The sequence below is a fragment of the Aspergillus oryzae genome, chromosome 3 (genome assembly GCF_000184455.2).
Source record: "Aspergillus oryzae RIB40 DNA, chromosome 3".
In the NCBI taxonomy this organism is placed as follows: Eukaryota; Fungi; Ascomycota; class Eurotiomycetes; order Eurotiales; family Aspergillaceae; genus Aspergillus; species Aspergillus oryzae.
Window position 1 is genome coordinate 5,075,627 of NC_036437.1, and position 27,971 is coordinate 5,103,597.

Below are 27,971 nucleotides of genomic sequence, written 5' to 3' on the forward strand. Positions count from 1 at the left end.
GAACCAGCCCTAAGCCCTAAGAGCGCTCGAACCAGGTGGGGTCCCGTGATCCGTCCAACGAAATGATTGAAAATAACCGGCCCATTGTAATGATCAAGGACTCAATGATTCCCTGTAAACCCTCAAATTGCTTGTAGTGAAATTTCTATATAGAATACTAATAATACGAATCTTGAACAGTCTATACAATCTATATCGTGTATTCAGTTAAATTTACCTTGTAGCTAAAGATATAGTAATAGTAAATTATACGGTGAAAACAGAAATATATATTTCATAGTTTCAGGTATATTATCCGGATTAGATTTTCCAATGTAAAAATCCTAGAAAAAAGTAGTAAGCCATGTAACAATATAATCATACGTGTTTGACATTACTAGGGTCAGCATGATCCACTCTATTCTCCTATAAGCAATTCGGTATGATCAGATGCACGAAATTGGTCTCGGACTCCGGTGACAGGAACCAGTAGGGGGCAGAGCATGTGTCGGAAAGCGAAAACCAGAAAGTACGATGCAAGGAATTACTATTCAAGAAGCTGGATTGACACTTCGGGTATGCCCGAGGATCCACCTTCCCAAGATAGAGTAATACATACAGTTGTCGATCATCTTAAGCGTTGGTATGCTTATCTTGCGTCATGATTTCCAAGCTTCCGCTGCGACGCACGTGCACTTTCCTACATCGACTTCTACGCAGCGGTCGTCCAATAGGGGAAGTCTTTGAGGCTGAACATGTTTTTAGACCAGGTGGTATTCTAGTAGAAAGCAAAAGCAGCAACGTCAAGTAGAATCAAAACCAAGACCAATGTAACCTCACACGAGATATGATCACGCCATTTGTTGAAGCAGGGAATGAAGCCGAGGACTACCTGTGATGCCGTGCACCAGCTGAACGTAAGACTTATCGACGGAGAAAGGCTGGCCAACAACATTAGGGATCCAGCGTCCCACCAATTCGCACGGCTTCACATCCCCCACCTTGATATGTTCAGACAGATATTCACGATAAGGCTCAATCTCCCCTCGTAACATGGTCGAATGGTATGGGATATCGATCCCCGGCAGCGGAATGGTCGCTCGACCTCGTTCCATGCGATTCTCGCGGGACACCTGCTCCACCGTCGGGACATGCTTCCAGACCATAGCCCGTAGCTCTTGGCCTTCAACAGTCTCCGGTTGAGGGTGGCATGAAAGGTCATCGCATATCTTACCCAGCATCCAAAGGGCTCGGAACTGCAGTCGGGCGAGGGGGAACACGGTCAGTAACAAGGAAAGTCAAGGATGAGGGAAGACAGGATATGAGATCACCCACATGGCCTGCACAGACGTATTGCTGCGAGTTGATGTTGTAGTTGACGACTTCCACGAACCAGCCGGTCTCCTGTTGAATGATATGGACAAGACATTTCAGACTCGCCTCCTCGAAACCTGCACCCATGTTAGACCGAGCAGCACAGAGAGGAAGATAGATCTCACCTTTTCCTATCCGCGATGGATCGGCAGCCAACATTCCATAGTCGGTGTGGCCGTTGGCATCGCGCGGCACCGCATTCTGCATCTTCAAGCCCCGATAAAAGATGAGAGATATGAGGTCTTCAAATGAGAGGAAGGAAGCACAAGCTCCAAGGGCGGCATATTCTCCCAACGAATGTCCCGCGAACCGCGCACCCTTCTGAACGACTCCCTGGGCTTTGAGCCATTCGAACTGAGCCATTTCCATCAGCGCCAATGCGGGCTGGGCGAACTGGGTGGACATCAACAGCCCCTGGGAATAGGAGAAGGTGTACGAGGTCGAATTCCGCGTCAATCCCTTCAGTATGGGCGGATGTCTACCATCTATCGGTGGCTGTCCCATCATGCGCAGATAGTTGGCACGAATACGGCGCCCTCGCTGGCTGCCAAAGTGAACAGTGAGGGCCGGAGGGTTGTTTTGCACAATGTGCAAGATGGAGAACCCTGGTGAAAAAGTTTAGTACGAGCTACAGACGGCGAGATAGCAAATGCCATACCATATTTCTCCCACAAATGCTTGTCGGCGCGAGCCCACAACGCTTTAGCCTCCGGACAGTTGACGTACAAGTCCATTCCCATCCCCTGTCGTTGACTGCCCTGGCCACAGAAGACGTAAGCCGTAGTTTCCTGCTCGACATGGGCATCTGCCTCCGCGACGCGTTCTTCCGTCCTTTCGTTGAATGCTTGTACTTTCAAAACCATTTTCCCGTCCTCCATGGCCTTATGCTGCAGCTCCACCCGCAGAGGGTCATTGGGGTGGACGGGTGCTTGCAAGGTGATATGCCAGCTCCGGAACCGAGACCGGTCTGCATCTCCGATGGCCCATTCGGCAATTCTGCGCATCATGGCAGAGGTTTCCATCCCATGGACAATGGGACCCGAGAGACCAGCGTATCGCGCAAAGGCCGGACAAACATGGATGGGATTATGATCGAGGGAAACGCGTGCGTAGGATTGGCTGCGTCGAGGACCTCTTACTGCCACAGTAGAGGTGCCCGTCCACCCGGGATGTTGCAGCTCCAGCAGCTGCGCCCGAGGCGCACCGTAGCGGTACAGGAAGTCCATCACCACGTTCCCTGTACAAGACTCGCTTTCGAAGTATACGCGACCGAATGCTGTCGTTGACCCATCGGGGCTGTAGGTGAACACGGAACCTGTTACCTGTAACAGTGCTAGCTGGCCGTCTGGCCTGAACAATTTTTCGCTCTTTAATCTGAAGAGGAGCTGCCTCCCTAGCAGATCTATCGCGCGATCTTCTCGCATGAGCCACTTGCGGCTGTGTAAAATAGCACGGCGCACTTCAGAGTCGACATGGACAACCATTTCAGGCTCCTCAGTGAGTTCGAAAGGGGTTTCACATGCCAGAACGGGGCCTCCGAGAAAGAAATCTGATTTGACAGTGACTACATGTTGTCCCTGGCGCTGAATGTCCGCCGACACCGTCAGCATAGTTCCCCTAGGTCTCACCGAGACCGCTAGGATACGGGATGAGGTTTTGACAATATCGCCCACCCGCAATGGTTTGACAGATGGTGCATAGTGGAAGCTTATAGCGCTGTGAAGCAGATCCAGGAGGTCGCATTTCAGAGCGGAGACCATCAGAGGCTTGGTAAGAGCAGACCAGGCGATGACCACGCAGTAGTCGATAGGTACACATCCTTGGGGGTTCCATGACTGCAGCTGAAGAGGACTGGTTTGCCGCAGTACCCTTTCGAAATCACGAATCTTGTCCGTTGTGATCATCAGTTCTTCTCCCGTGAATTGCGAATTAAGACCCAAAACAGAGGCCTTGTTCGGAAAGCCCAAGTTCCACAGACTCATGTATAATGCCTTGATCCTCTCTGCCCGGCCAGAGGAGTCCTCCTCAAGGGTCCACTCATTCGGCTTCTGGTCGACCTTGAAGCAAAAGACGACGGTGGGCTCGGGGCTGAGTGGGATGTTAGGGGCCAAAGTGGCGAAAGCTCTTTGTCCGTCGTTAGAGACTACCTCAAGTACGACCTTAGAAGTGGATTTACCATCCCCCGTGGGTGAAATAAGTCGAATCTTGCGAATTTCCGAGTCTGCTGTTAAAAGCACCTCGATGGTATCGCCGCGCTGGAGCTGGAGTGCGGCGCGAATGGGGTTATGCAAACGAGAACCGTCCCTAAAGACCGATTTACTCATCAAACATGTCCGAGCCCATGACTTCGACAGCCCGACAATATGCTCAAAAAGAACGTCCATTTCGGGGACTGCTCCTACTTTCTCGAACTTATAGAGCCCTTGGACCCTATTTGTCGTCACTTTGAGCCCAGGAAACGCGCTGAGAGGTTTTTGCGTGATCGAGTGTACATCGCCGATAGAAGTTTCTCTTGAATCAGCCTGTAGAGCTTCCACGTAATGATTACAAATATTGTGTAAAATGTCTTTAACAGACTCATCGTCGGATATTGAGTACTGAACGGCCATAGGCCCTTGAATGATGAAGATTCGCTGGACGTCCTGTCCAATTACCGCCTCCACATCTTCGGATTGCCACAATGAGTCTTTTTTAAACCAGGTCTCAAAACGCTCATCCAACCTGGGGATGAATGGTACGGGCTTGATGTCACGTCGGCTGAACAAATGCATTAGAAGAGAGACATCTTCTGGATAAAGCGTGCGGTATGCCTTATCCTTCAGGCTCTTTTCCACCCGGGCGATGATGTCGAGTGGATATTCACCGGGGTTGTCAATAGCGCATTGGAATCGTTCTCGAAGCAGATGAACGAAGTCCAACAGTAATATTCGATATGATGGATCTACCCATCGCTTCTGGTGGGAAACATACGTGAGATGGCACAGACGGCGGAGAACCTCGAGGTAGGTCATGTCCTCCAGCTCCACATTCTGTCCGTGTCCGTCAACGGCAAACCAGGGACGGGCAAAGTCTGCATTAAGACGGCTCACAATTTCTTGCCGGTGGTTGCGCAGATATTCTAAGCGCTTAGAAGTGTCTTTGATTGAGAAGACCCGGTTGTCGAGTTCTTTCCACAGCATCACTCCGCGAGTAGCTAGAACGTGGATAGGTTGACCGAATTCCGAGTTGACCGTCACTACGCCTCCGGTAGGCTCATCGAAAGACTTGTGCCAATCTGCATCTCCCACGCCTTGCGCATCTATAATCAGGCGTTTTGCCTGGGCTGACGTATGGGCTTCCCGAGCCACCATCATGCGACTGCCGAGCAACACTCCGTCGAAGGGCATGCATGGATAGCCAAAGGCCTGGGCCCATTGGCCCGTGAGGTAGGGAAACGTGTCCGGGCCTCCACCGAATCCACTACCTACAATGAGGAGAATATTCGGACATGATCGGATTTGAGCGTAGGTTGCCAGAATAGGTCCATGGAAGTCTTCCCAGGAATGATGTCCTCCCCCTCGTCCTGCGGTCCATTGCAACCCGATCAAAAAGCTAGGATGGGTACGCGCGATCTGTATGACTTGGTGAATGGCTTCGAAAGACCCAGGCTTGAATGAGATGTGCTTGAGTCCGATGGACTGTACACATTCTTGGACTACCTCCGGAGAAGGGATGCCGGCGCCAATGGTGATTCCTTCCACGGGAACTCCCTGGCGCACCAGATCCTTGATGACAGAGATCTGCCAGGAAAAAGTCGTAGGCTTGGCGTAGAGGAGATTGCAGGTGATGCCATGATCTGCTGGGATGGCAGTTGCCAGGCGCCGAATCTCGGCCTCGAACTGGCGCTCTGCGTGGTAGCCACCTCCAGCTAGTTCGACGTGGTATCCAGCTTGAGCAACGGCAGCGACAAAGTCCCAGCGCACCGTAGTAGGTGTCATTCCGGCTACCATCACAGGAGGCTTCCCAAGCAGTGTTGTCATTCGATTGTGCAATTTAGCTGCGCCGTGGACATTGGCATGAAGTTGTAAGCCAAACTCGGCCTCCCAGTTCACTGCCGCCAGATGGCCTCCAACGGATTTTGGTCCCGATTGAGTAGTCAACTGGATCACTGATACACCCGTTCCTTGTGTGAGCTCCTGAATAAGACTGCATGTTTGTCCAGGTCCAAAGTCCAACACGTGCGTTGCGTTCAAGCCCCGGCAAACCAGTGGCCAGTCCAGTTGGTCCACGGTAATAGCGCGGATAAGAGTCGGGATTAGCTGATGTGGTTGTAGTTCTTGTAGGTTGCTCCCAGTGCCCGTGTGATAGAGGGGGATTTTGATGGAATGGAGAGCCAACGAAGCAGAGCTCAAAGCCTCAATAACGCGACCTTGAACACCGTCCAAGTACGGTGTGTGAAATGGTGCGGATATAGGAAGAAATAATATATCCACCATAGGCTTTCGGTTGCGGAACAGGATACGCGACTGGTCGAGGTCATGGTCTGCTCTGATCCGTCGGACATGAAGACAGACGGCCCATAAGGATTGTGGTGGCCCCGCTAAGACGAACTTTTCGTGGGAGTTAACCAGGGCCAAATGAACCCATCGGTTGCATTCTCCGAGTCCCTTGTTGACGTGCTCAATTACTCGCTCAACTTGGGAGCGGGAGAGCCCGGAGACACTTAGCATCGAGGAAAGAAGGCCCTCGCCATGTTCGATGCAATCTTGGATCATGGCATCCGAGACGGCGGAGGATGGAGTGGAGAGGTAAGCCTCGAGTCCAATCCAGAAAGAGATCTGGAGCACCGTCCTGCAGGCGTCATAAAAGGTTGGCCAGCTCTCGGCTTGGGTGATGGCCACAGCCGCCAATATGCCTTGGGAATGCCCCGTGGAACTATGAAGGAGGGATCGAAACTGCCCAGGATCAAGTTCAAGCTCTCGACAAGTTGCACAATAGAGCGCTAGGCTAAGTAACGTATTTAAGGGAAAGCTTCGTGGTGACAGGGCAAGAACTTCTTTGCTAGGAGCAACCTCCGGTGTGGTCAGCCATTGTCGGAGGTCGAAACCCCAGGGTTCGTGGACGTCTATTGCAGCAGGGGAAGATGCCAGCTGCGAAAGCGTGTTGGATGCCACGTCTAGTAGCTCATCCAGATCTGGGCCATACCGCTTGTATAACTCCTGTAGACCTTTTAACACATCCAGATTGTTAGATCCTTGACCTCCAAAAGCAGCGCAGATCCGGGCAGCGCCTCTCTGCGCGGCCTGGATGGGGATTGACTCATGTTCCCTACCAACGGAACCCATCCTTAGACGCAAACAATCACCTTAGAGTGAAGCTATAGTAGTCAAAGGGGAGTATGTAAACTTTTACCAGGACAAGGGAGAAAGAAAAGAGATTTTGAGGCCTCCAACCTTCGGCCTAGTCTGTCTGGTGCACATGATGTGCACAGCTTGGCTGACATTCTTGACAAGCCGAGGCGTCTTCCTTTCAGCTCAGCGACGAGAGTCGGGATTCGGGGTTCGGGCTGCAACGTATCATTGCCCGGTGATCAACTTAGGTGTTCGAGCATTGAACCGATACTAATTTTATATGAGCGCTACTATTTCACGGCTATTAAAGCATTCCTATCTTATTCCAGCGGCGGATCGCGCAGCTCGTGTCTTTAACGAAGTATCGATATGGGACCAGAAGCCATGGATGATCAATATATTGCACATCAACTATTGGTCGAGCTCCTTGCGTAATAACTCCAGCCCCTTTCTCGGTATACTGCAACGCATGGCCAGCTAATCTCACCTTCGTACAGACATCAATTAGCATTCCCTGTCCGCTGGTGAGACTCTGATAACACTCCATCAACCGTATCGCTTCAACGTGGAGGACATATTAACCAGACAATCGACTCAGGGTCGACACGCAGGAACATTTAATCGGTGAACAGAATGCTGTTCAACGCTACGTCGAGCTGGGTCCGTCCAGCATCCTGACGGACATGGCCCAAAAAGCGGTGCGAGGCATAGTCATCCAAGGGAAGAGATTGGCCGCCTCCTCTATTCAGCTTCTCGCAAGCTCGTTAGACGCGAAGAAGCTTTGTTATGAGTATGACGAGAGACAAGCCCCAGGTGTAACCCAAATCACCGAGGAAGCGCCTACAGAGCTACCGCCTCTCTCTAGCCCTCCCTCGCTACCCCAAGCGCCCAATGTTTCGCCTATAAGTGCTTCAAAGATCGTGATCGAAGATGTGGCGCTATCTCGAGTGCAAATTGTTCAGGCTCTTGTTGCCAGAAAGCTGAAGACGGCAATTGCTCAACTTCCTACCTCAAAGTCAATCAAAGACTTGTCGGGTGGTATGGCCATATTTCCTACGCGCAGCAGTACCCTATGTCTGATGTCATCTTCCAGGTCGGTCTTCTCTGCAGAACGAGCTCGTGGGGGATATACACAACGAGTTCAGCTCCATCCCGGATGCACCAGAGCAGATCCTGCTGCGGGACTTTGGCGAGGCCAACCCAACAGTGCAACTGGGGAAAACGTCCTCCGCGGCAGTTGCCAAACTAATCTCGTCCAAGATGCCTAGTGACTTCAACGCCAACGCTATTCGAGCCCACCTAGCAAACAAGTGGGGTCTAGGACCCTTGCGACAAACAGCGGTGCTGCTCTATGCCATTGCGTCAGAACCCCCATCGCGTTTAACTTCATCGAGCGCAGCGGAAGAGTACTGGGACAACGTGTCATCCATGTACGCCGAATCGTGTGGCATTACCCTCCGCCCGAGACAAGACAATATGAATGAAGATGCTATGGCATCGTCGGCGGTTGATCCGGCTGTGGTAGCCGAGTTTTCCAAGGCGCACCGTAGGCTCGGAGTTCAACAGTTCCAAGCGCTAGCAGAATACTTACAAATTGATTTGTCGGGGTCTCAAGCCTCTCAGTCGGATGCTTTGGTGGCGGAACTTCAGCAGAAAGTCGATCTCTGGACGGCTGAGATGACCCCCGAGTTTCTCGCCGGGATATCACCAATGCTGGATGTAAAGAAGTCGCGACGCTATGGCTCGTGGTGGAACATGGCACGGCAGGATGTCTTGGCCTTCTATCGCCGTCCTTCCTACAGTGAATTCGTGGACGACGCCCTGGCCTTCAAAGTTTTTCTCAATCGTCTCTGTAACCGAGCCGATGAGGCCCTCCTCAACATGGTACGCAGTCTTTCCTGTGACGCCTACTTCAAGCAAGGTTCTTTGCCCGGATACCATGCCGCCTCGCGACTCCTTGAGCAGGCCATCACATCCACAGTGGCGGATTGCCCGAAGGCACGCCTCATTCTCCCGGCGGTGGGCCCCCACACCACCATTACAAAGGACGGCAAGATTGAATACGCGGAGGCGCCGCGCCAGGGAATGAGTGGCCCCACTGCGTACATCCAGTCGCTCCGCCAAGGCGCATCTTTCATTGGTCTCAACTCAGCCGACGTCGATACTCAGAGCAACTTGACCGACGCTCTGCTTGACGCCATGTGCTTAGCACTCCATGATGGAATCTCGTTTGTTGGTAAAACCTTTTTGGTGACGGGAGCGGGTCAGGGTTCGATAGGAGCGGGAGTGGTGCGTCTAATGTTAGAGGGAGGGGCCCGAGTACTGGTGACGACGAGCAGGGAGCCGGCGACGACATCCAGATACTTCCAGCAGATGTACGATAATCACGGCGCGAAGTTCTCCGAGCTGCGGGTAGTTCCTTGCAATCTAGCCAGCGCCCAAGATTGCGAAGGGCTGATCCGGCACGTCTACGATCCCCGTGGGCTAAATTGGGACCTGGATGCCATCCTTCCCTTCGCTGCCGCATCCGACTATAGCACCGAGATGCATGACATTCGGGGACAGAGCGAGCTGGGCCACCGGCTAATGCTGGTCAATGTCTTCCGCCTGCTGGGGCATATCGTCCACTGTAAACGAGATGCCGGGGTTGACTGCCATCCGACGCAGGTGCTGCTGCCACTGTCGCCAAATCACGGCATCTTCGGTGGCGATGGGATGTATCCGGAGTCAAAGCTAGCCCTTGAGAGCCTGTTCCATCGCATCCGATCAGAGTCTTGGTCAGACCAGTTATCTATCTGCGGTGTTCGTATCGGTTGGACCCGGTCGACCGGTCTAATGACGGCCCATGATATCATAGCCGAAACGGTCGAGGAACACGGAATACGCACATTTTCCGTGGCCGAGATGGCACTCAACATAGCCATGCTGTTAACCCCCGACTTTGTGGCCCATTGTGAAGATGGACCTTTGGATGCCGATTTCACCGGCAGCTTGGGAACGTTGGGTAGCATCCCCGGTTTCCTAGCCCAATTGCACCAAAAAGTCCAGCTGGCAGCCGAGGTGATCCGTGCCGTGCAGGCCGAGGATGAGCATGAGAGATTCTTGTCTCCGGGAACAAAACCTACCCTGCAAGCACCCGTGACCCCAGTGCACCCCCGCAGTAGCCTTCGTGTAGGCTATCCCCGTCTCCCCAATTATGAGCAAGAGATTCGTCCGCTGTCCCCACGGCTGGAAAGGTTGCAAGATCCGGCCAATGCTGTGGTGGTGGTCGGGTACTCGGAGCTGGGGCCATGGGGTAGCGCGCGATTACGGTGGGAAATAGAGAGCCAGGGCCAGTGGACTTCAGCCGGTTATGTCGAACTTGCCTGGCTGATGAACCTCATCCGCCACGTCGACGATGAATCCTACGTCGGCTGGGTGGATACTCAGACCGGAAAGCCAGTGCGGGATGGCGAGATCCAGGCACTGTACGGGGACCACATTGACAACCACACCGGTATCCGTCCTATCCAGTCCACCTCGTACGACCCAGAGCGCATGGAGGTCCTGCAGGAGGTCGCTGTCGAGGAGGATCTGCCCGAGTTTGAAGTATCTCAACTTACCGCAAACGCCATGCGTCTCCGCCATGGAGCTAACGTTTCTATCCGCCCCAGTGGAAATCCCGACGCATGCCGCGTGAAGCTTAAACGAGGCGCTGTTATCCTTGTTCCCAAGACAATTCCCTTTGTTTGGGGATCGTGTGCCGGTGAGTTGCCGAAGGGATGGACCCCAGCCAAGTACGGCATCCCTGAGAACCTAATTCATCAGGTCGACCCCGTCACGCTCTATACAATTTGCTGCGTGGCGGAGGCATTTTACAGTGCCGGTATAACTCACCCTCTTGAGGTCTTTCGACACATTCACCTCTCGGAACTAGGCAACTTTATCGGATCCTCCATGGGTGGGCCGACGAAGACTCGTCAGCTCTACCGAGATGTCTACTTCGACCATGAGATTCCGTCGGATGTTCTGCAAGACACTTATCTCAACACACCTGCTGCCTGGGTTAATATGCTACTCCTTGGCTGCACGGGGCCGATCAAAACTCCCGTCGGCGCATGTGCCACCGGGGTCGAGTCGATCGATTCCGGCTACGAGTCAATCATGGCGGGCAAGACAAAGATGTGTCTTGTGGGTGGCTACGACGATCTGCAGGAGGAGGCATCGTATGGTTTCGCACAACTTAAGGCCACGGTCAACGTTGAAGAGGAGATCGCCTGCGGTCGACAGCCCTCGGAGATGTCGCGCCCCATGGCTGAGAGTCGTGCTGGCTTTGTCGAGGCGCATGGCTGCGGTGTACAGCTGCTGTGTCGAGGTGACATCGCCCTGCAAATGGGTCTTCCTATCTATGCGGTCATTGCCAGCTCAGCCATGGCCGCCGACAAGATCGGTTCCTCGGTGCCAGCACCGGGCCAGGGCATTCTAAGCTTCTCCCGTGAGCGCGCTCGATCCAGTATGATATCCGTCACGTCGCGCCCGAGTAGCCGTAGCAGCACATCATCTGAAGTCTCGGACAAATCATCACTGACCTCAATCACCTCAATCAGCAATCCCGCTCCTCGTGCACAACGCGCCCGATCCACCATTGATATGGCTCCGCTACGAGCAGCGCTTGCGACTTGGGGGCTGACTATCGACGACCTGGATGTGGCCTCATTGCACGGCACCTCGACGCGCGGTAACGATCTCAATGAGCCCGAGGTGATCGAGACGCAGATGCGCCATTTAGGTCGCACTCCTGGCCGCCCCCTGTGGGCCATCTGCCAAAAGTCAGTGACGGGACACCCTAAAGCCCCAGCGGCCGCATGGATGCTCAATGGATGCCTGCAAGTACTGGACTCGGGGTTGGTGCCGGGCAACCGCAATCTTGACACGCTGGACGAGGCCCTGCGCAGCGCGTCTCATCTCTGCTTCCCTACGCGCACCGTGCAGCTACGTGAGGTCAAGGCATTCCTGCTGACCTCATTTGGCTTCGGACAGAAGGGGGGCCAAGTCGTCGGCGTTGCCCCCAAGTACTTCTTTGCGACGCTCCCCCGCTCCGAGGTTGAGGACTACTATCGCAAGGTGAGGGTTCGAACCGAGGCGGGTGATCGCGCCTACGCCGCGGCGGTCATGTCGCAGACGGTGGTGAAGATCCAGACGCAAAACCCGTACGACGAGCCGGATGCCCCCCGCATTTTTCTCGATCCCTTGGCACGTATCTCCCAGGATCCGTCGACGGGCCAGTATCGGTTTCGTCCCGATGCCACTCCCGCCCTCGATGATGATGCTCTGCCACCTCCCGGCGAACCCACTGAGCTAGTGAAGGGCATCTCCTCCGCCTGGATCGAGGAGAAAGTGCGACCGCATATGTCTCCCGGCGGCACGGTGGGCGTGGACCTGGTTCCTCTCGCCTCCTTCGACGCATACAAGAATGCCATCTTTGTTGAGCGCAATTATACGGTAAGGGAGCGCGATTGGGCTGAAAAGAGTGCGGATGTGCGCGCGGCCTATGCCAGTCGGTGGTGTGCAAAAGAGGCGGTGTTCAAATGTCTCCAGACACATTCACAGGGCGCGGGGGCAGCCATGAAAGAGATTGAGATCGAGCATGGAGGTAACGGCGCGCCGAAAGTCAAGGTATGCGATTCTTGATCAATTAAAATCCATGCATCACTGACAGACAACAGCTCTGGGGTGCTGCGCAAACAGCGGCGCGGCAACGAGGATTGGAAGGAGTGCAACTGAGCATCAGCTATGGCGACGATGCGGTGATAGCGGTGGCGCTGGGGCTGATGTCTGGTGCTTCATAATGACTGGTCGTCGCCAGAATTTGAACCTGATGATATCCCATGAACCTCGTGTATTGTACAGAGTTTATAGTAGTAAAGATTGATGCACTCGTGCGTCCAATCTTCCAGGAATCGATTCCATTAATTGGCTGCTAGTCAGATGATGGATAATCGGGATGAGCGAATTAACGCTCAGGCAACGTCGAAGTGGGGAGACGGTTAGAGAGGGCGGTGTGATTAGGTACTGCCGATTTATTGTCCTGAGGCTGATCTCCGCCGCCCGCGGCCTAGTGTGTCTATAGTTGAGCAGCGGAGTGTTTTCACCTTCTCCATTCTGATTGGTTGGATGGTTTGTCCATCGATCTGGCTTTTCATTGGTTTTCAATTCATCCAGCACATTATTGGCCGCTGGCCCGCTTACTAACTAGATAGTGGAATTGAAGGTCATGTGATTACATTCCTGCGCACGTTCTTTGGCAGGTCCTTGGGCTGGCACTAACTACGGAGTACTTTAGTAAACCCCTCGGGAGCGGAGATGAAAGCCAGAGGCACAGCTCAACCCCATGGCTTTGAATTAGCATGCACTAAATCTCGAATTCAGGAAACTGGTATATTCTTACGATCGCGGAAATGTATTTTCAACGTTGCAGACTTTCGTGTACTAGTCGAATAGAATCTCCTCTGCGTACTACTACTACTACTACTACTACTACTACTACTATTTGTATCTCTCGATCATCTGAGATCGACACTCTTACCGAAAAAAATATATATTTCAACTCTACCGTGGTGTAGTACAGGACACGGGGTTCAACCCTTCGCGATGAGAAAAACTGCTAGGTTAGGGAAGTATTCTTCATGATGCAAATAAACGGCACCACAAAGGTCCGTATTCCTCTCACCTAAGTTCTCTTAGTCTAGTCATATCATCGTTGAGCATGCACCTGTGGTTCTTTTGCGGGTGCCACGGAAGATCAATAGGGGTGGTGTTGGCGGCCAGTTTATTCAGGCACCAATGTTTACCGCCTCTTTCGGCTTTCCGCTGGCCTTGACGCGTTCGCTCTCCCCGGTTCGATTTCATCGCCCTTTCTACGCACATCGATATTTCCATCAGGGGTCCATGAAAACGAACGTTAGGTTTCAATTTGGTTTTATCTTGTGAGAGCCTAAACAGACGGAACGGGAAAGACCGAAAAGGTCATACACGAACTGATCGAGCGAAAGCCGCCGCGACACGAACCCAGGACCTCACCGCGCCTTTCTGGACCAGCTCCACGCCAGCACGTTTCTGCTCGTCTCAGAAACATATGACTGCGCTTCGTCGTCACTAGCGTCCTACCAGGGGAGTTGAGATCCATCCGTGTGGATAACGAAGTGCCCCGATGTAGTCTCCTTGGTCGCTTCATCAATCTACCACCCTAACGTTAGCCCACGTCGCTCCCTGCGCGCGCAAAGAAGAAGGCAATGATCATACCCGAGCACAGATGCCTGCCACACTGTCTGCGACAGTTGTTGGGGCCTGCGGACGGCCCATCAGCCGCGCTCCTTGGTCGCCCATATCAGTCTGCACATGTCTAGCATGTTTCGGTCAGCGACTATACGTTGCGACAAGAACCCCCGGACTGTGATTACCCTGGATCGATGATGAAGGCCGTGAGCCATTTGTTCTCAAAGTGGAACTTGCGCACCATGTAGTTGGCCGCCAGCTTCGACACTCCGTACGCCGTCAGTGGGGCCCGCGCATAGTCGTGCATGTTGGTGATGGTGCTGATCGGGGCGCCGATCAAGACAAACTTGGCCTGTTGCTTGGACTGCTGCAGCATCAGGCGGGTTGCCTGAAACAGTAGGACGGGAGCATACATGTTGACCATCATGTGTGCCTGGAGATGCTCGAGGGGCATGGTGGACGCGGGCCCAAAGTTCGTCGCCATGGCCGCATTGGCAACCACCACGTCCAAGTGCGTCACCCCGTGCTCCTCCCGCAATGTCTGGACGGCTGCCTGGGCATCAGTTTCCGAGTCGCAGTTAAGCTGCACTATGATCATCCGACTGCCTTCAGCGACGGTTAGTGGCGAGAGCGCCGGCGTAGCGGTGGCGACGTTGCGCACGCAAGCGACCACGGTGCTTTTGGGACGTTGGAGAAAAGCTTCAATGAGACCTCGTCCGATGCCTGCGTGTGATGAGTAAAATATCGTAGGACCCCCTGATTCGATAGACCGTACCTCGGCTGGCCCCGGTGACCAAATACACCGTCTCCTCAGGCGGTCTGTCCCGGCATGGCGTAGAGAGCCTCTCTTGACCGTGCTGGCTAAGTGATCCGTTCATTATGTCACGGCTTAGAAAAGTACTCAAGAAATGTTGAAACCACCAAAGACCCATGATCGTATCCCACTATATATGGTGGTGTGTTGGTCGCTGGCCGAGTTGGGCGGTTGGGTGGCAGGCATTTGATGGTATGCCAACAAATTCGATCTCCGTGCTGGCGCCCCCAAAAGAAAAATAAAGAAGAAAAGAAAGAAAAGGCATATCTAATGATATTTGCGCATCCAGCACGCTAATCACCGACTTAATAGCAGAGATCTGCTCATGTCAATTTTGAGTAGCCTATGTGGCCTCTACTAGCAATAGGTCACCATAGCAGTGACGGACATGCGTGGCCATGTCCGCTCGACTTAACATTCGCTGACCGCTAGGGTTCTTGCATTAGGTTGCAACTCACAAGTGACAGACGTTTTGGTCAGTCCGAATTTACCACTAGTTACATCCATAAACATCTGAGTAATACGCGCCGGCATCTCCCTTAGCTCTGCATGGTCAAGACCATCACCATTAGTACCGCACCACGCCGCACACTCCCAGCATCCCCATCACCGAGCCCGCCAGTGGAAAGAGCGCTCGCACAGTGTTCAGCCAATCCCACTTCCCTACCAACCTCACGCTCTCCTGCAAGCTAATTTCCACGCCCCCTTTCTCGAACTGATCCTCGGCGTGGAAGAGGGCGGTGTTCGTAGCGTTCATGAACATCCATGTGTAAGGCACCATGCTCACCGTCGTGACGCCGGCGACCATCCAGTGATGCCAAGGTTCACCGACAGAGTACTTGGCCCACGCGGCATATCCGTACAGGGCACCCGTCACCAAGGCGATTCCAGGACCTTTACGATGGCCGCTGTAGAAAATACGGCTCCATTGGTGCACCAACTGGGCTGGCTGCCGGGTGGTCTCGATAAGAATGGGAATGGTGAGCAGGTGGAGGTTCATCATGGCTCCTGCATCTGATTAGGTGCTTACCAAACCTTCAATGGGTGTAGAGATGGGGAAGATACCCGTCAAAAAGGACCCCGTGAGGACGGCCACATATTCGGTGCCCATCTTGTTTGTTCTTCTAGTGAATATACGACTGAAAGAGGCATGGACAGCCAACTCCCCGTCTGCAAGGAGGAACACGTTCTTTAATTCTTCTTTCGCCCCTCGTGCTTTGTCTAAGAGCGGTCACAATCGGTCTGTGTCGGGTACGCGAGGGAGATTGGGGGTGGTAAAGGCCGTGTCGGAAAGCGAGCTACACACGCAGATCCCTCGGAGAAAGGTCACGGAGATCCTCCATATGCTGTCATGGAGATCGTACAGGCTCTCCTTGCCGAAGAAGAGTCTAATGCAATCACATCGGACATGATTATAGGAGGCCTTTGTACAGTCGAAATGGCTGAAGGCTCCTCTTGCTGACCCGGGAAACGGGATGCTAGACGTGTAGTCCTAAGCTGAGTCTCTTCGATGGCCACGTGGTGTAATAAGACATACACCATGGTCTCATTTTCGGAAGTAACACTGGTCCGCGGCTGTCTGGCCTCTTGGTAACCTGGACGGCAGAGCTGAGGGCTCCGATACGACTCAGCTCATCGGTCAACGACGAAGTATCTCGAAGTGTAGTTTTCAAATACTGATATAGCTTCATATAGCTCCTCGGGGCGGACCTGCTTCCATCCAGTTTCAACAATCTCATACCCTATCCCACAATGGCTCAATCAAGGCAACTCTTTCTCTTCGGCGATCAGACAGCGGATTTTGTTCCCAAGCTCCGCAGTTTACTATCCGTCCAGGACAGCCCTATTCTAGCCGCCTTTCTTGACCAGTCCCACTATGTCGTGCGAGCCCAGATGCTGCAGAGCATGAACACGGTTGATCACAAGTTGGCTCGAACCGCTGACCTGCGCCAAATGGTCCAGAAGTATGTCGACGGCAAACTGACCCCGGCATTTCGAACCGCTCTAGTGTGCCTCTGCCAGTTGGGATGCTTCATCCGGTACGTTCCCTCTTTTTGTGCTGCCTTAGATCGGTCCCTTTACTTTCTTCTAAAAATCGTACTAGGGAGTATGAGGAATCTGGCAACATGTACCCACAGCCCAGTGACAGCTACGTGCTGGGATTCTGCATGGGTTCCTTGGCCGCTGTGGCGGTAAGCTGCAGTCGCTCCTTGTCAGAGCTGCTGCCTATCGCTGTACAAACTGTGTTGATTGCCTTCCGCCTCGGTCTTTGCGCCCTGGAGATGCGGGATCGGGTGGATGGGTGTAGCGATGATCGAGGTGACCCTTGGTCTACCATTGTTTGGGGTCTGGATCCCCAGCAAGCTCGTGATCAGATTGAAGTGTTCTGTCAGACCACAGTGAGTGCTTCTATATCTTTCGGTACCCAGGAAAAGATGTTGTCCTAACGATGTAACGCAATAGAACGTACCTCAGACAAGGCGCCCGTGGATCAGCTGCATCTCTAAGAATGCCATCACCCTAAGTGGCAGTCCATCCACTTTGAGGGCGTTCTGTGCGATGCCTCAGATGGCCCAGCACCGGACTGCCCCAATTCCCATCTGTTTACCGGCCCACAATGGCGCCCTCTTCACGCAGGCAGATATCACTACTATACTAGACACGACGCCTACTACTCCTTGGGAGCAACTGCCCGGCCAAATACCTTATATTTCCCATGTCACGGGGAATGTAGTCCAGACTACCAACTACCGGGACCTTATAGAGGTAGCCTTGTCTGAGACTCTCTTGGAGCAAGTGCGACTAGACTTGGTTGAGACTGGACTGCCACGCCTTTTGCAATCTCGTCAGGTCAAGAGCGTCACCATCGTCCCATTCTTGACTCGCATGAATGAGACAATGAGCAACATTCTCCCAGTCAGCTTTGTCAGTACAGAGACAAGGACTGACACCGGACGAGCCATCCCAGCTTCAGGTCGACCAGGCGCAGGCAAGTGCAAGCTGGCTATTGTGTCCATGTCGGGGAGGTTCCCTGAATCACCGACCACCGAAAGCTTTTGGGACCTTTTATACAAAGGGTTGGATGTTTGTAAAGAGGTTCCCCGTCGACGGTGGGACATCAACACGCATGTGGATCCCAGCGGGAAAGCACGAAACAAAGGGGCTACCAAATGGGGCTGTTGGCTGGATTTCTCAGGCGAGTTTGATCCCCGATTCTTTGGGATCTCGCCCAAAGAGGCGCCACAGATGGATCCAGCTCAGCGCATGGCCTTGATGTCTACTTACGAGGCAATGGAGCGGGCTGGTTTGGTTCCCGACACCACGCCGTCGACCCAGCGAGACCGCATTGGGGTCTTCCACGGAGTCACCAGTAACGACTGGATGGAGACCAATACAGCCCAGAACATTGACACATACTTCATCACCGGTGGAAACCGGGGGTTTATTCCCGGGCGCATTAACTTCTGTTTCGAATTTGCCGGACCCAGCTATACCAATGACACGGCCTGTTCATCCAGTCTAGCTGCCATCCACCTGGCCTGCAATTCTCTCTGGCGGGGCGACTGTGACACGGCGGTGGCAGGAGGAACTAACATGATCTATACTCCTGATGGTCACACAGGATTGGACAAAGGGTTCTTTCTTTCCCGGACTGGCAACTGCAAACCCTACGACGACAAGGCCGATGGTTACTGCCGAGCTGAGGGGGTCGGGACGGTGTTCATCAAACGGCTGGAAGATGCCCTGGCAGATAATGACCCCATCCTCGGCGTTATTCTAGATGCTAAAACTAATCACTCAGCCATGTCGGAGTCGATGACTCGGCCGCACGTGGGCGCCCAAATCGATAACATGACGGCGGCGCTGAATACCACTGGACTCCACCCCAATGACTTTAGCTACATTGAGATGCATGGCACTGGCACCCAGGTAGGGGATGCGGTGGAGATGGAGTCAGTCCTGTCGGTGTTTGCGCCGTCCGAAACCGCCAGAAAGGCGGATCAGCCACTATTTGTCGGCTCAGCCAAGGCCAACGTAGGACATGGAGAGGGAGTGTCTGGGGTTACGAGCCTTATTAAGGTTCTGATGATGATGCAGCACGATACCATACCTCCTCACTGCGGCATCAAACCGGGCAGCAAAATCAACCGCAACTTCCCTGACCTTGGAGCTCGCAATGTGCACATCGCCTTTGAACCCAAGCCCTGGCCACGCACACACACTCCGCGCAGGGTGCTTATCAACAACTTCAGTGCCGCGGGAGGGAATACTGCGTTGATAGTGGAAGACGCTCCGGAGCGTCACTGGCCGACAGAGAAGGATCCGCGCTCTAGTCATATCGTCGCCCTGTCTGCGCATGTGGGGGCTTCCATGAAAACCAACCTCGAACGACTGCATCAGTATCTCCTGAAAAACCCCCACACTGATCTCGTGCAGCTGTCATATACTACTACTGCGCGTCGATGGCATTATTTACACCGAGTGAGCGTCACTGGCGCGTCTGTTGAAGAAGTGACTCGCAAGCTAGAGATGGCCATACAGAACGGGGACGGAGTCAGTCGACCTAAAAGCAAGCCGAAGATTCTCTTTGCTTTCACGGGACAAGGGTCTCAATATGCAACTATGGGTAAGCAGGTGTACGATGCGTATCCATCTTTCAGAGAGGACCTGGAGAAGTTTGATCGGTTGGCGCAAAGTCATGGCTTCCCTAGCTTTCTTCACGTCTGTACTTCACCTAAAGGGGATGTGGAAGAGATGGCTCCCGTTGTGGTGCAACTGGCTATCACTTGCCTCCAAATGGCCCTTACTAACCTCATGACCTACTTCGGGATCCGTGCCGATGTGACAGTGGGGCATAGTTTGGGTGAATTTGCAGCCCTGTATGCGGCGGGAGTTCTTTCGGCCTCAGACGTCGTTTACCTGGTTGGTCAAAGAGCAGAGCTACTCCAGCAGCGCTGCCAACGCGGGACGCATGCCATGCTGGCTGTAAAAGCTACCCCTGAAGCGTTGTCCCAATGGATCCGGGATCATGACTGTGAGGTAGCCTGTATTAATGGCCCTGAAGATACCGTTCTCAGTGGCACCACTAAGAATGTTGCCGAGGTTCAACGCGCTATGACGGACAACGGGATCAAATGCACGCTGTTGAAACTGCCGTTTGCCTTCCATTCTGCCCAGGTGCAACCTATTCTGGACGACTTTGAGGCCCTGGCTCAGGGAGCGACATTTGCCAAGCCTCAACTACCAATTCTCTCTCCCTTGCTGCGAACAGAAATCCACGAACAAGGCGTCGTGACTCCATCATATGTCGCGCAACATTGTCGTCACACCGTAGATATGGCCCAAGCTTTGAGATCTGCACGAGAAAAGGGACTCATCGACGACAAAACCCTCGTCATTGAGCTGGGACCGAAGCCATTAATCTCGGGCATGGTGAAAATGACACTGGGAGACAAAATTAGCACCTTACCCACTCTAGCACCTAACAAGGCCATTTGGCCCAGCCTGCAGAAGATTCTCACCTCGGTCTACACGGGTGGGTGGGATATTAATTGGAAGAATTATCACGCCCCTTTCGCCTCCTCCCAGAAGGTGGTGGATCTGCCGAGCTACGGCTGGGATTTGAAGGACTACTACATCCCGTATCAGGGTGACTGGTGTCTGCATCGCCACCAGCAGGATTGTAAGTGCGCCGCTCCTGGCCACGAAATCAAAACGGCCGACTACCAAGTGCCTCCTGAGTCGACGCCTCACCGTCCATCCAAACTGGACCCTAGCAAGGAGGCCTTCCCCGAAATCAAGACCACCACGACACTCCATCGAGTGGTAGAAGAGACGACCAAACCTTTGGGCGCCACCCTAGTTGTGGAGACAGACATATCTCGGAAGGATGTTAACGGCCTCGCTCGAGGGCACCTTGTCGATGGGATCCCTTTGTGTACCCCTTCCTTTTATGCTGACATCGCCATGCAAGTGGGCCAATATAGTATGCAACGGCTCCGTGCGGGACATCCGGGGGCCGGTGCCATAGATGGCCTTGTGGACGTGTCCGACATGGTGGTGGACAAAGCGTTGGTTCCCCATGGGAAGGGACCTCAATTGCTGCGCACGACGCTTACCATGGAGTGGCCGCCCAAGGCTGCTGCTACTACGCGAAGCGCCAAAGTCAAATTCGCCACTTATTTTGTACGTTGTCTCCAGGTTTCGTAAGATGGTAATGTAATACTAATTTATCTAGGCCGATGGGAAGCTCGATACGGAGCATGCCAGCTGTACTGTCAGATTCACAAGCGATGCACAGTTGAAATCTCTACGCCGGTCTGTGTCTGAGTACAAGACCCACATTCGTCAGTTACATGATGGCCATGCTAAGGGACAGTTCATGCGATACAATAGGAAGACCGGGTACAAGCTCATGAGCAGCATGGCTCGGTTTAATCCCGACTACATGCTCCTAGATTATCTGGTGCTGAACGAAGCAGAGAACGAGGCAGCAAGTGGTGTAGACTTCTCGTTGGGATCGTCGGAAGGCACCTTCGCAGCTCACCCAGCTCACGTCGATGCCATCACCCAGGTGGCCGGTTTTGCTATGAATGCCAATGACAATGTCGACATTGAGAAACAGGTCTACGTCAATCACGGTTGGGACTCGTTCCAGATCTACCAACCGCTGGATAATAGCAAGTCTTACCAGGTCTACACCAAGATGTGTCAAGCGAAGGAGAATGATTTGGTGCATGGCGATGTGGTAGTTCTGGACGGAGAACAAATCGTTGCTTTCTTCCGCGGCCTTACGGTAGGCCTTCCAATCAGTGTAGACCCGATGAAGAGACCCATATACTGACTAATATTTAGCTGCGATCAGTTCCTCGTGGTGCACTGCGTGTCGTCCTGCAGACTACAGTGAAAAAGGCCGATCGCCAACTAGGATTTCAGACAATGCCGTCGCCGCCGCCCCCGACGACGACAATGCCAATATCGCCTTATAAACCAGCTAATACTCAGGTTTCCAGCCAAGCTATTCCAGCAGAGGCCACTCATTCTCACACCCCGCCACAGCCAAAGCATTCCCCGGTACCGGAAACTGCCGGAAGCGCTCCAGCGGCAAAAGGAGTTGGTGTCAGTAACGAAAAGTTAGATGCTGTAATGCGAGTCGTTTCGGAGGAGAGTGGAATTGCCCTCGAGGAGCTCACCGATGACAGCAACTTTGCTGACATGGGCATCGACTCTCTGAGCTCAATGGTCATTGGGAGCCGCTTCAGAGAGGACCTGGGGCTGGACCTGGGGCCTGAGTTTTCTCTTTTTATTGACTGCACTACCGTGCGTGCCTTGAAAGACTTCATGTTGGGAAGCGGGGATGCTGGCAGTGGCTCCAATGTAGAAGATCCTCCCCCATCAGCTACTCCCGGCATCAACCCCGAAATCGATTGGTCTAGCAGTGCCTCCGATAGTATTTTTGCCAGCGAAGATCACGATCATTCGAGTGAGTCCGGCGCCGACACCGGAAGTCCGCCTGCACTTGACCTGAAGCCCTACTGCCGCCCCTCAACTTCTGTCGTCCTACAAGGTCTACCTATGGTGGCGCGGAAAACTCTGTTTATGCTCCCTGATGGCGGAGGGTCTGCGTTCTCCTACGCCTCCCTGCCGCGCCTCAAATCAGATACTGCCGTTGTGGGCCTGAATTGCCCTTATGCTCGGGATCCCGAGAACATGAACTGCACACATGGAGCTATGATTGAGAGCTTTTGCAATGAGATCCGGCGGCGACAGCCACGGGGCCCCTATCACTTGGGCGGCTGGTCGTCCGGTGGTGCATTCGCTTACGTCGTGGCCGAGGCACTTGTTAACCAAGGCGAGGAGGTGCATTCGTTAATCATCATTGATGCGCCTATTCCCCAAGCCATGGAACAACTTCCCCGAGCATTTTACGAGCACTGCAATAGCATTGGATTGTTCGCTACCCAGCCGGGGGCTAGTCCGGACGGCTCGACTGAGCCTCCGTCCTACTTAATCCTACACTTTATCGCTGTGGTGGATGTGATGCTGGATTACAAGCTGGCCCCGTTGCATGCGCGCCGGATGCCCAAGGTCGGCATCGTCTGGGCGGCAGATACAGTCATGGACGAGCGGGACGCTCCCAAGATGAAAGGAATGCATTTTATGATTCAGAAGCGGACGGAATTTGGTCCCGATGGGTGGGATACGATCATGCCCGGGGCCTCGTTTGACATTGTCCGAGCAGACGGTGCTAATCATTTTACGTTGATGGTAGGTTGTGCTTTGGCTGCGATTGAACGGACCTGGATGCTGACACCTCGATAGCAAAAGGAACATGTCTCTATAATTAGCGATCTGATCGACCGGGTCATGGCTTAGCAACCCCGTTTCGGTGGGCCGCCCGCATACTTACAACTATTATGGCTCTCGGCGGAGGGAGGCAGCAAGGGCGTGTTTTTCAGTTGTTGCCGCTGTTAGAAAAGACGAAACTGTGATTTACAAACTTGTTTTACAGGGCTCATTGTATATATTGATTCCAATTCCATAAATAGGTATTTTAACGATGATAGCATATCCACCATTTTAGAAAATTCGTCTCCCAATCATCCTTCGTCTTGGAAGCCGTGATGGCTAATTTAGTTCTCTTATTGACCATGACCCGTAGAGGTAGGCGTCAGCGTCAATGACGAGCTGAATTTTATATGGGCCTAGGGAGCTTTTCTTTCCCTTGAGCAAACAGTCACGAATGGAGAGATACTAATCAGACGGATACGTTCCATCTATGAGTTCTCTCGCGTCCAAGGGCGCCTGTTGGGTATGTCCTTAGAACTCACCTGAGTAACTGCAGGTACCAACTACGGGACAAGCGCCGGTTTGCTTGTTTTCTCTAAAAGGTATCGTATTATCTTGCTCGAGTTTACAATCGACTGAACTTGGAACCCCCAATTTCGTTTCGCTTGAAGCAGGATGCCTCTTCTTGGACTACCGTGTGTCGGGGACCTCTATGTCAGGGCCATTTCATTTCTATGAAAATGCCTATGAAGGGCAACGACAATTGAGATCTTAGCTGTCTGGTATTCCGTCTGACTTAGCTTTCGGCTCGTTGGCCGTGGCATCGGACGTCGGGGATCGTTTCGGACAGCGAAAGCGGGTTTCGGACAGCGTAGATTATAGTCAAACAAGGTTGTTCGGGGATTATAAGTCCCTATGATAATGCTGATTCCAGAGACGACATGACTAGAAACGACAAGAAAAGTCTTGAAAAACGAAAGCGCAAGCATAAAATGGAGAGAGGTTGTGGGGTGAGGTTTCACGAACTACTTAGAAAACTCACGGCTGAGCTGGTCTTGCTATCTGGATATGCCCGTGAACACGTACAATGCTGTGCTGCATTTATGTTTGCAATGACTTGTTCTGTACGTTTAAAGGCATGTACTGTCCGCGTCGATAGCTCGCTCGTAGGATAACACATCGTCGTACAAGATTTAATTGAGCACCTTCGTAGGGGCTATGGGCTCCATGGAATAAGCCAAAGTTGACAAAATTGAATGGATTGACGGACTAATAGTAGTCCGAACATGCCAGTGGAGGCAGATCCTCCCATATGTATCGTTGTATGTAGCGCTATGATTAAATTACATGAGCGTCGCTTAGACTCATGGCCCGAGGCGCGAGTACTACATACGCTGAAGATGATGTTGATTATACAATTGTGGAAATCAAAATAAGGGACCCGCGGTTGAACGAGGTAACGCCGAAGCCGTTTGACAAGAATTAAAAAGAAATAAACATCGTTCCTTTTCAGGGCAGGCTCGGGGTCCTCGCGCTCCCTTGCAGGAAGGGAGATGAGAACGGGTCTCCGATGATCCGGAACGTGAACTTATGTGCACGAAGATTGCCTCTGGATCGAGACCTGGCAGCTGCAGGTTCGCGAGGTTCTCCGCTAGGTGGGTGCTGAAAATGTTTTGCGCTACCGAGGTGAAGAGCGCACCGCCCAACATCTGCACAAACCAGATTAGTGCGGTTCCGATGGGGACTTGCGCCATGGGAAGCACGGCCTGAACGGCCACGGCGCCTTGCTGAAAGCCGAAGCCGACGCCGATCCCATAGAGGAAGAGAAAACCGATCCATTTGGATTGGGCAATATCCACGGTGAAGAGGGTAAGGCAGCCGGCACCAATCGACATGATCACGCTACTGACAATAAACCAGTGGGCGTAGTGCCCTGTCTTATTGGTCACGGCGCCAGAGATGATGGCACCGGCGGTATTGGCCAAAATCAAGGCAATAGAATCAATGCCTGCCTGCACGGGTGATTGGTTACGAATGGCTTGGAACTATAGGACATGCATTAGCACCATCGTGGCGCAGTGCGACACATCACACAGGGAGGGGACTAGGGAGAGGCAGGTTACCCAGATCGGCACATAGTAGATCATCACGAACATGGAGGCGCCGATGAAGAAGACGAAGACGGAGGCGCATGCTACGGATCGCTGAGAGGCTACTTTAATCGGTACTGGCGGGAGTGGTGAGCGAGGCTTACAGAACGGATGGAAACCAACGGAGGAATACCATACCGGTGGCGTTATCCTTCATGAGGACCTGAATGATGATAAATGTGATGAGGAGCACGCCGAAGAGGACAAACAGCGCGATAATGCGTCCATTCGACCAAGCGTAGTCCACCCCACCCCACTGGAGCGCCAGGAGAACGCAGATGATGGACGGGGTGAAGACAATCGTGCCTAACGGATCTAAGCCTTTCAACATCTCCCAGGCGCCATGCGTGCGCAGGTCCGCCGATTTGGGGATCCGAAGAAGAAACAGGATAACCACAGCGGTGACCCCTCCGACCGGAAGATTGATGTAGAAGCACCATCGCCAGGTCACTTCGTTCGTGAAGGCGCCCCCCAACTGCGATTCACAAGGAACGGTTAATGGTGCCCGTCACAGCCGCCGGGTGCATCAACGGTGACTTACCAGAGGGCCTGCCACTGACGCAATCCCGTACATCCCCCCCAAGAGCCCCATGTAAACTGGTCGCTTGGCCAAGGGCACAATATGCGCGATGGTGACCAGAGCACCTGTAAAGATCCCCGAGCTCCCCACTCCCGCGATGGCACGGCCGACGATGAGAACAACGGACGACGGTGCGACGCCGCAGATCAGAGAGCCCACTTCGAAAATACCCAGGGCGACGAGAAAGACCCATTTGGTGCTGAAGAGGGCATATAACTTGCCATATAGTAATTGGAAGGCTGTCCTCCCCCGCCGGTCGTCAGTGGAATGGCAATTCGAGGTTTAGTATAAGAAGTATCTCGCGCGGACTTACCACACGTAGTCAGTAGATAGGCGGACGCATACCATCCAATATCGTTCAGCCGGTGGAATTCATCCGTGATGCGAGGGATGGCAACGGACAGGATCTGCACCACAATCATCATCAGTTCAAAACCCGCCATGCCAGGAAAGAGGAAGAACAGCGCCCGGGGAACGAACGGTGTTATCGAGAGCCACGCAGAACACAGCGAGCAATAGACTTAGCACAATGAGATACAACTTCATGCCGGAGATGTGACTACTCGCGTCGGCAGCCTCGTCGATTAGCATGTCATGGTCGTTAGATGTCCGCACCTCCCCCTCGCCCGTGGGGTTGCGCTCGGGGTCGAGTGCCGTCTCCTTATTGCTCTGCATACTCGGACCCCCCGGACGATGGTGCTGGGTAGAGAGAAGAGTCTGGTGTTGTTTTGCGGAGAGGGGGAAGGGGAACGGGGTCAAGGATATAAGGGAGGTACAGGAATGATTAACAATTTAATGACAATGAAGAAGGGGATGAGAAAGAAAAGAGAGAGAGAGAGAGAGAGAAAGAAAGAAGAAGATGTTTGTGTTGATTGTTCTTTGTTGCCTTCCTTGCTTTTCGGGCGGCAATCGACCATTAATCCCTGCAGCGTGGCCACGTGAGGATGGTCCACTTCGACCTCTTCGTCCTCATGGTTGGTATCAAGCCATGATTCTGGTCCCTTGCACCGGACATCCTACAGATCTCGCTGGGAATGGAGTTGGCTGATGGAATGCACGGCACGCGCCCCGGTCATTCCAGAACGATGCAGTACTACATTGCCGAATGATATACGCACACAGCAGCGGCATTTCTACGACCGTCGCCGGGAGATCAGCCGAGAAGACAATTGCAGGGCATCTACATTCTTGAAGCTAACATGTCTAGTCAGGGTGACATGTCTGCAGTGCTCTAGGCACCTCGGTGTGGGTCACTCGATTGGAATCTGCTCGTCTGCGCCCTACCTCTCAATCCGCCAACCCAGTCACCTTGGCCCGGACGGTGAAGGGACCCTTTTCCGGTGCGGTGAAGCCGAGATCACGCTTCATCTGCAACTGCTCGACTGTCGTCTGGTAGGGGACCAGGTCGAAGCGTCTCGCGACGGTGGCGATGGCTAGATAGATTTCTGCCAGAGCGAAACTAACCATTCGTGTCCCAATGTTAGGAGACCCTCTTAATGGATAGTTCGCACCCAGGGGAGAGACATACTTGATGCCGAGGCAGTGCCGACTGCCTTTGTTAAAGACAATCAGATACCGATGCAACTTGTTCCCATCGCGGGCGGCCTGCACCCAGCGATCCGGGTTGAAATCATCGGGCTGCGGGAAGATCGAGGGGTCCATGCATACGAAATAGGCACTTTGACTGATTGGAGTCTGTGGATAGATAGACAAGTTAGTTATTGTTATTCTTTGAACGTCTGGGGACGCAAAGAAAAGAGGAAGACTGACGCCGGGGGGGGGGGGGGGGGGGGGGGGGAATTGGATGACAAGGTCTTCGTACACCAGAGGATCGTTCGGGTAAACGCGTGCAGATCGAATAATGAAGCCAAAGGCCAACCGAAGGCTTTCATTGACAACACCGGCCTATGAACCACGGGTGTCAGGGTGTGCGTCGGACAAGGAAGGAGCCCACGAGAACAAACCAAGTATGAGTATGGCAACTGTTCCAATTGTGTGCAGGAAGCCAAGCTGTCGGGAAACGGCATCACAGTCCGAAGCTCATCGCGCAGTTGGAGCAGCAGGGATGGCTTATGTGCCAAGTGGAACACTCCCACCGCCAGGGCCCGTGCCGTTGTCTCCGTGCCCCCGGCGATAATGTTCAGTGTCTCCACTTGCAGTCGCGTAGCCGTTTTCTCCTCTTCAGGTATGTCGGCGGTGGC

The 27,971-nt window shown here is 53.3% G+C and overlaps 6 protein-coding genes across 6 annotated transcripts; 2 read left to right on the forward strand and 4 right to left on the reverse strand.

Moving 5' to 3' along the window:
* Positions 1–830: 830 nt before the first annotated feature.
* Positions 831–6,677, reverse strand: AO090026000013 (uncharacterized protein; the record flags this gene model as incomplete). The annotated part of the gene is made up of 4 exons (XM_001821463.1): positions 831–1,235; positions 1,315–1,430; positions 1,479–1,958; positions 2,012–6,677. The coding sequence occupies 4 exons, from the start codon at positions 6,675–6,677 to the stop codon at positions 831–833; spliced, it is 5,667 nt and encodes a 1,888-aa protein (XP_001821515.1).
* A 689-nt stretch (positions 6,678–7,366) lies between these two features.
* Positions 7,367–12,511, forward strand: AO090026000012 (uncharacterized protein; the record flags this gene model as incomplete). Its single annotated transcript, XM_001821462.3, has 3 exons — positions 7,367–7,721; positions 7,777–12,338; positions 12,389–12,511. 3 exons carry the CDS (start codon positions 7,367–7,369, stop codon positions 12,509–12,511), a joined length of 5,040 nt encoding a protein of 1,679 aa, XP_001821514.3.
* A 1,314-nt stretch (positions 12,512–13,825) lies between these two features.
* AO090026000011 (SDR family oxidoreductase) lies at positions 13,826–14,815 on the reverse strand (the record flags this gene model as incomplete). Its single annotated transcript, XM_001821461.1, has 4 exons — positions 13,826–13,900; positions 13,965–14,064; positions 14,123–14,660; positions 14,713–14,815. 4 exons carry the CDS (start codon positions 14,813–14,815, stop codon positions 13,826–13,828), a joined length of 816 nt encoding a protein of 271 aa, XP_001821513.1.
* Positions 14,816–15,119: 304 nt separating this feature from the next.
* AO090026000010 (DUF1772 domain-containing protein) lies at positions 15,120–15,751 on the reverse strand (the record flags this gene model as incomplete). The annotated part of the gene is made up of 2 exons (XM_023236267.1): positions 15,120–15,179; positions 15,332–15,751. The coding sequence occupies 2 exons, from the start codon at positions 15,749–15,751 to the stop codon at positions 15,120–15,122; spliced, it is 480 nt and encodes a 159-aa protein (XP_023090855.1).
* A 752-nt stretch (positions 15,752–16,503) lies between these two features.
* AO090026000009 (uncharacterized protein) lies at positions 16,504–23,127 on the forward strand (the record flags this gene model as incomplete). The annotated part of the gene is made up of 6 exons (XM_001821459.1): positions 16,504–16,790; positions 16,856–17,150; positions 17,215–20,937; positions 20,990–21,547; positions 21,607–23,019; positions 23,074–23,127. The coding sequence occupies 6 exons, from the start codon at positions 16,504–16,506 to the stop codon at positions 23,125–23,127; spliced, it is 6,330 nt and encodes a 2,109-aa protein (XP_001821511.1).
* Positions 23,128–24,467: 1,340 nt separating this feature from the next.
* AO090026000008 (MDR family MFS transporter) lies at positions 24,468–26,361 on the reverse strand (the record flags this gene model as incomplete). Its single annotated transcript, XM_001821458.3, has 6 exons — positions 24,468–25,085; positions 25,164–25,267; positions 25,329–25,665; positions 25,732–26,009; positions 26,084–26,177; positions 26,251–26,361. The coding sequence occupies 6 exons, from the start codon at positions 26,359–26,361 to the stop codon at positions 24,468–24,470; spliced, it is 1,542 nt and encodes a 513-aa protein (XP_001821510.3).
* Between the last annotated feature and the right edge of the window lie 1,610 nt (positions 26,362–27,971).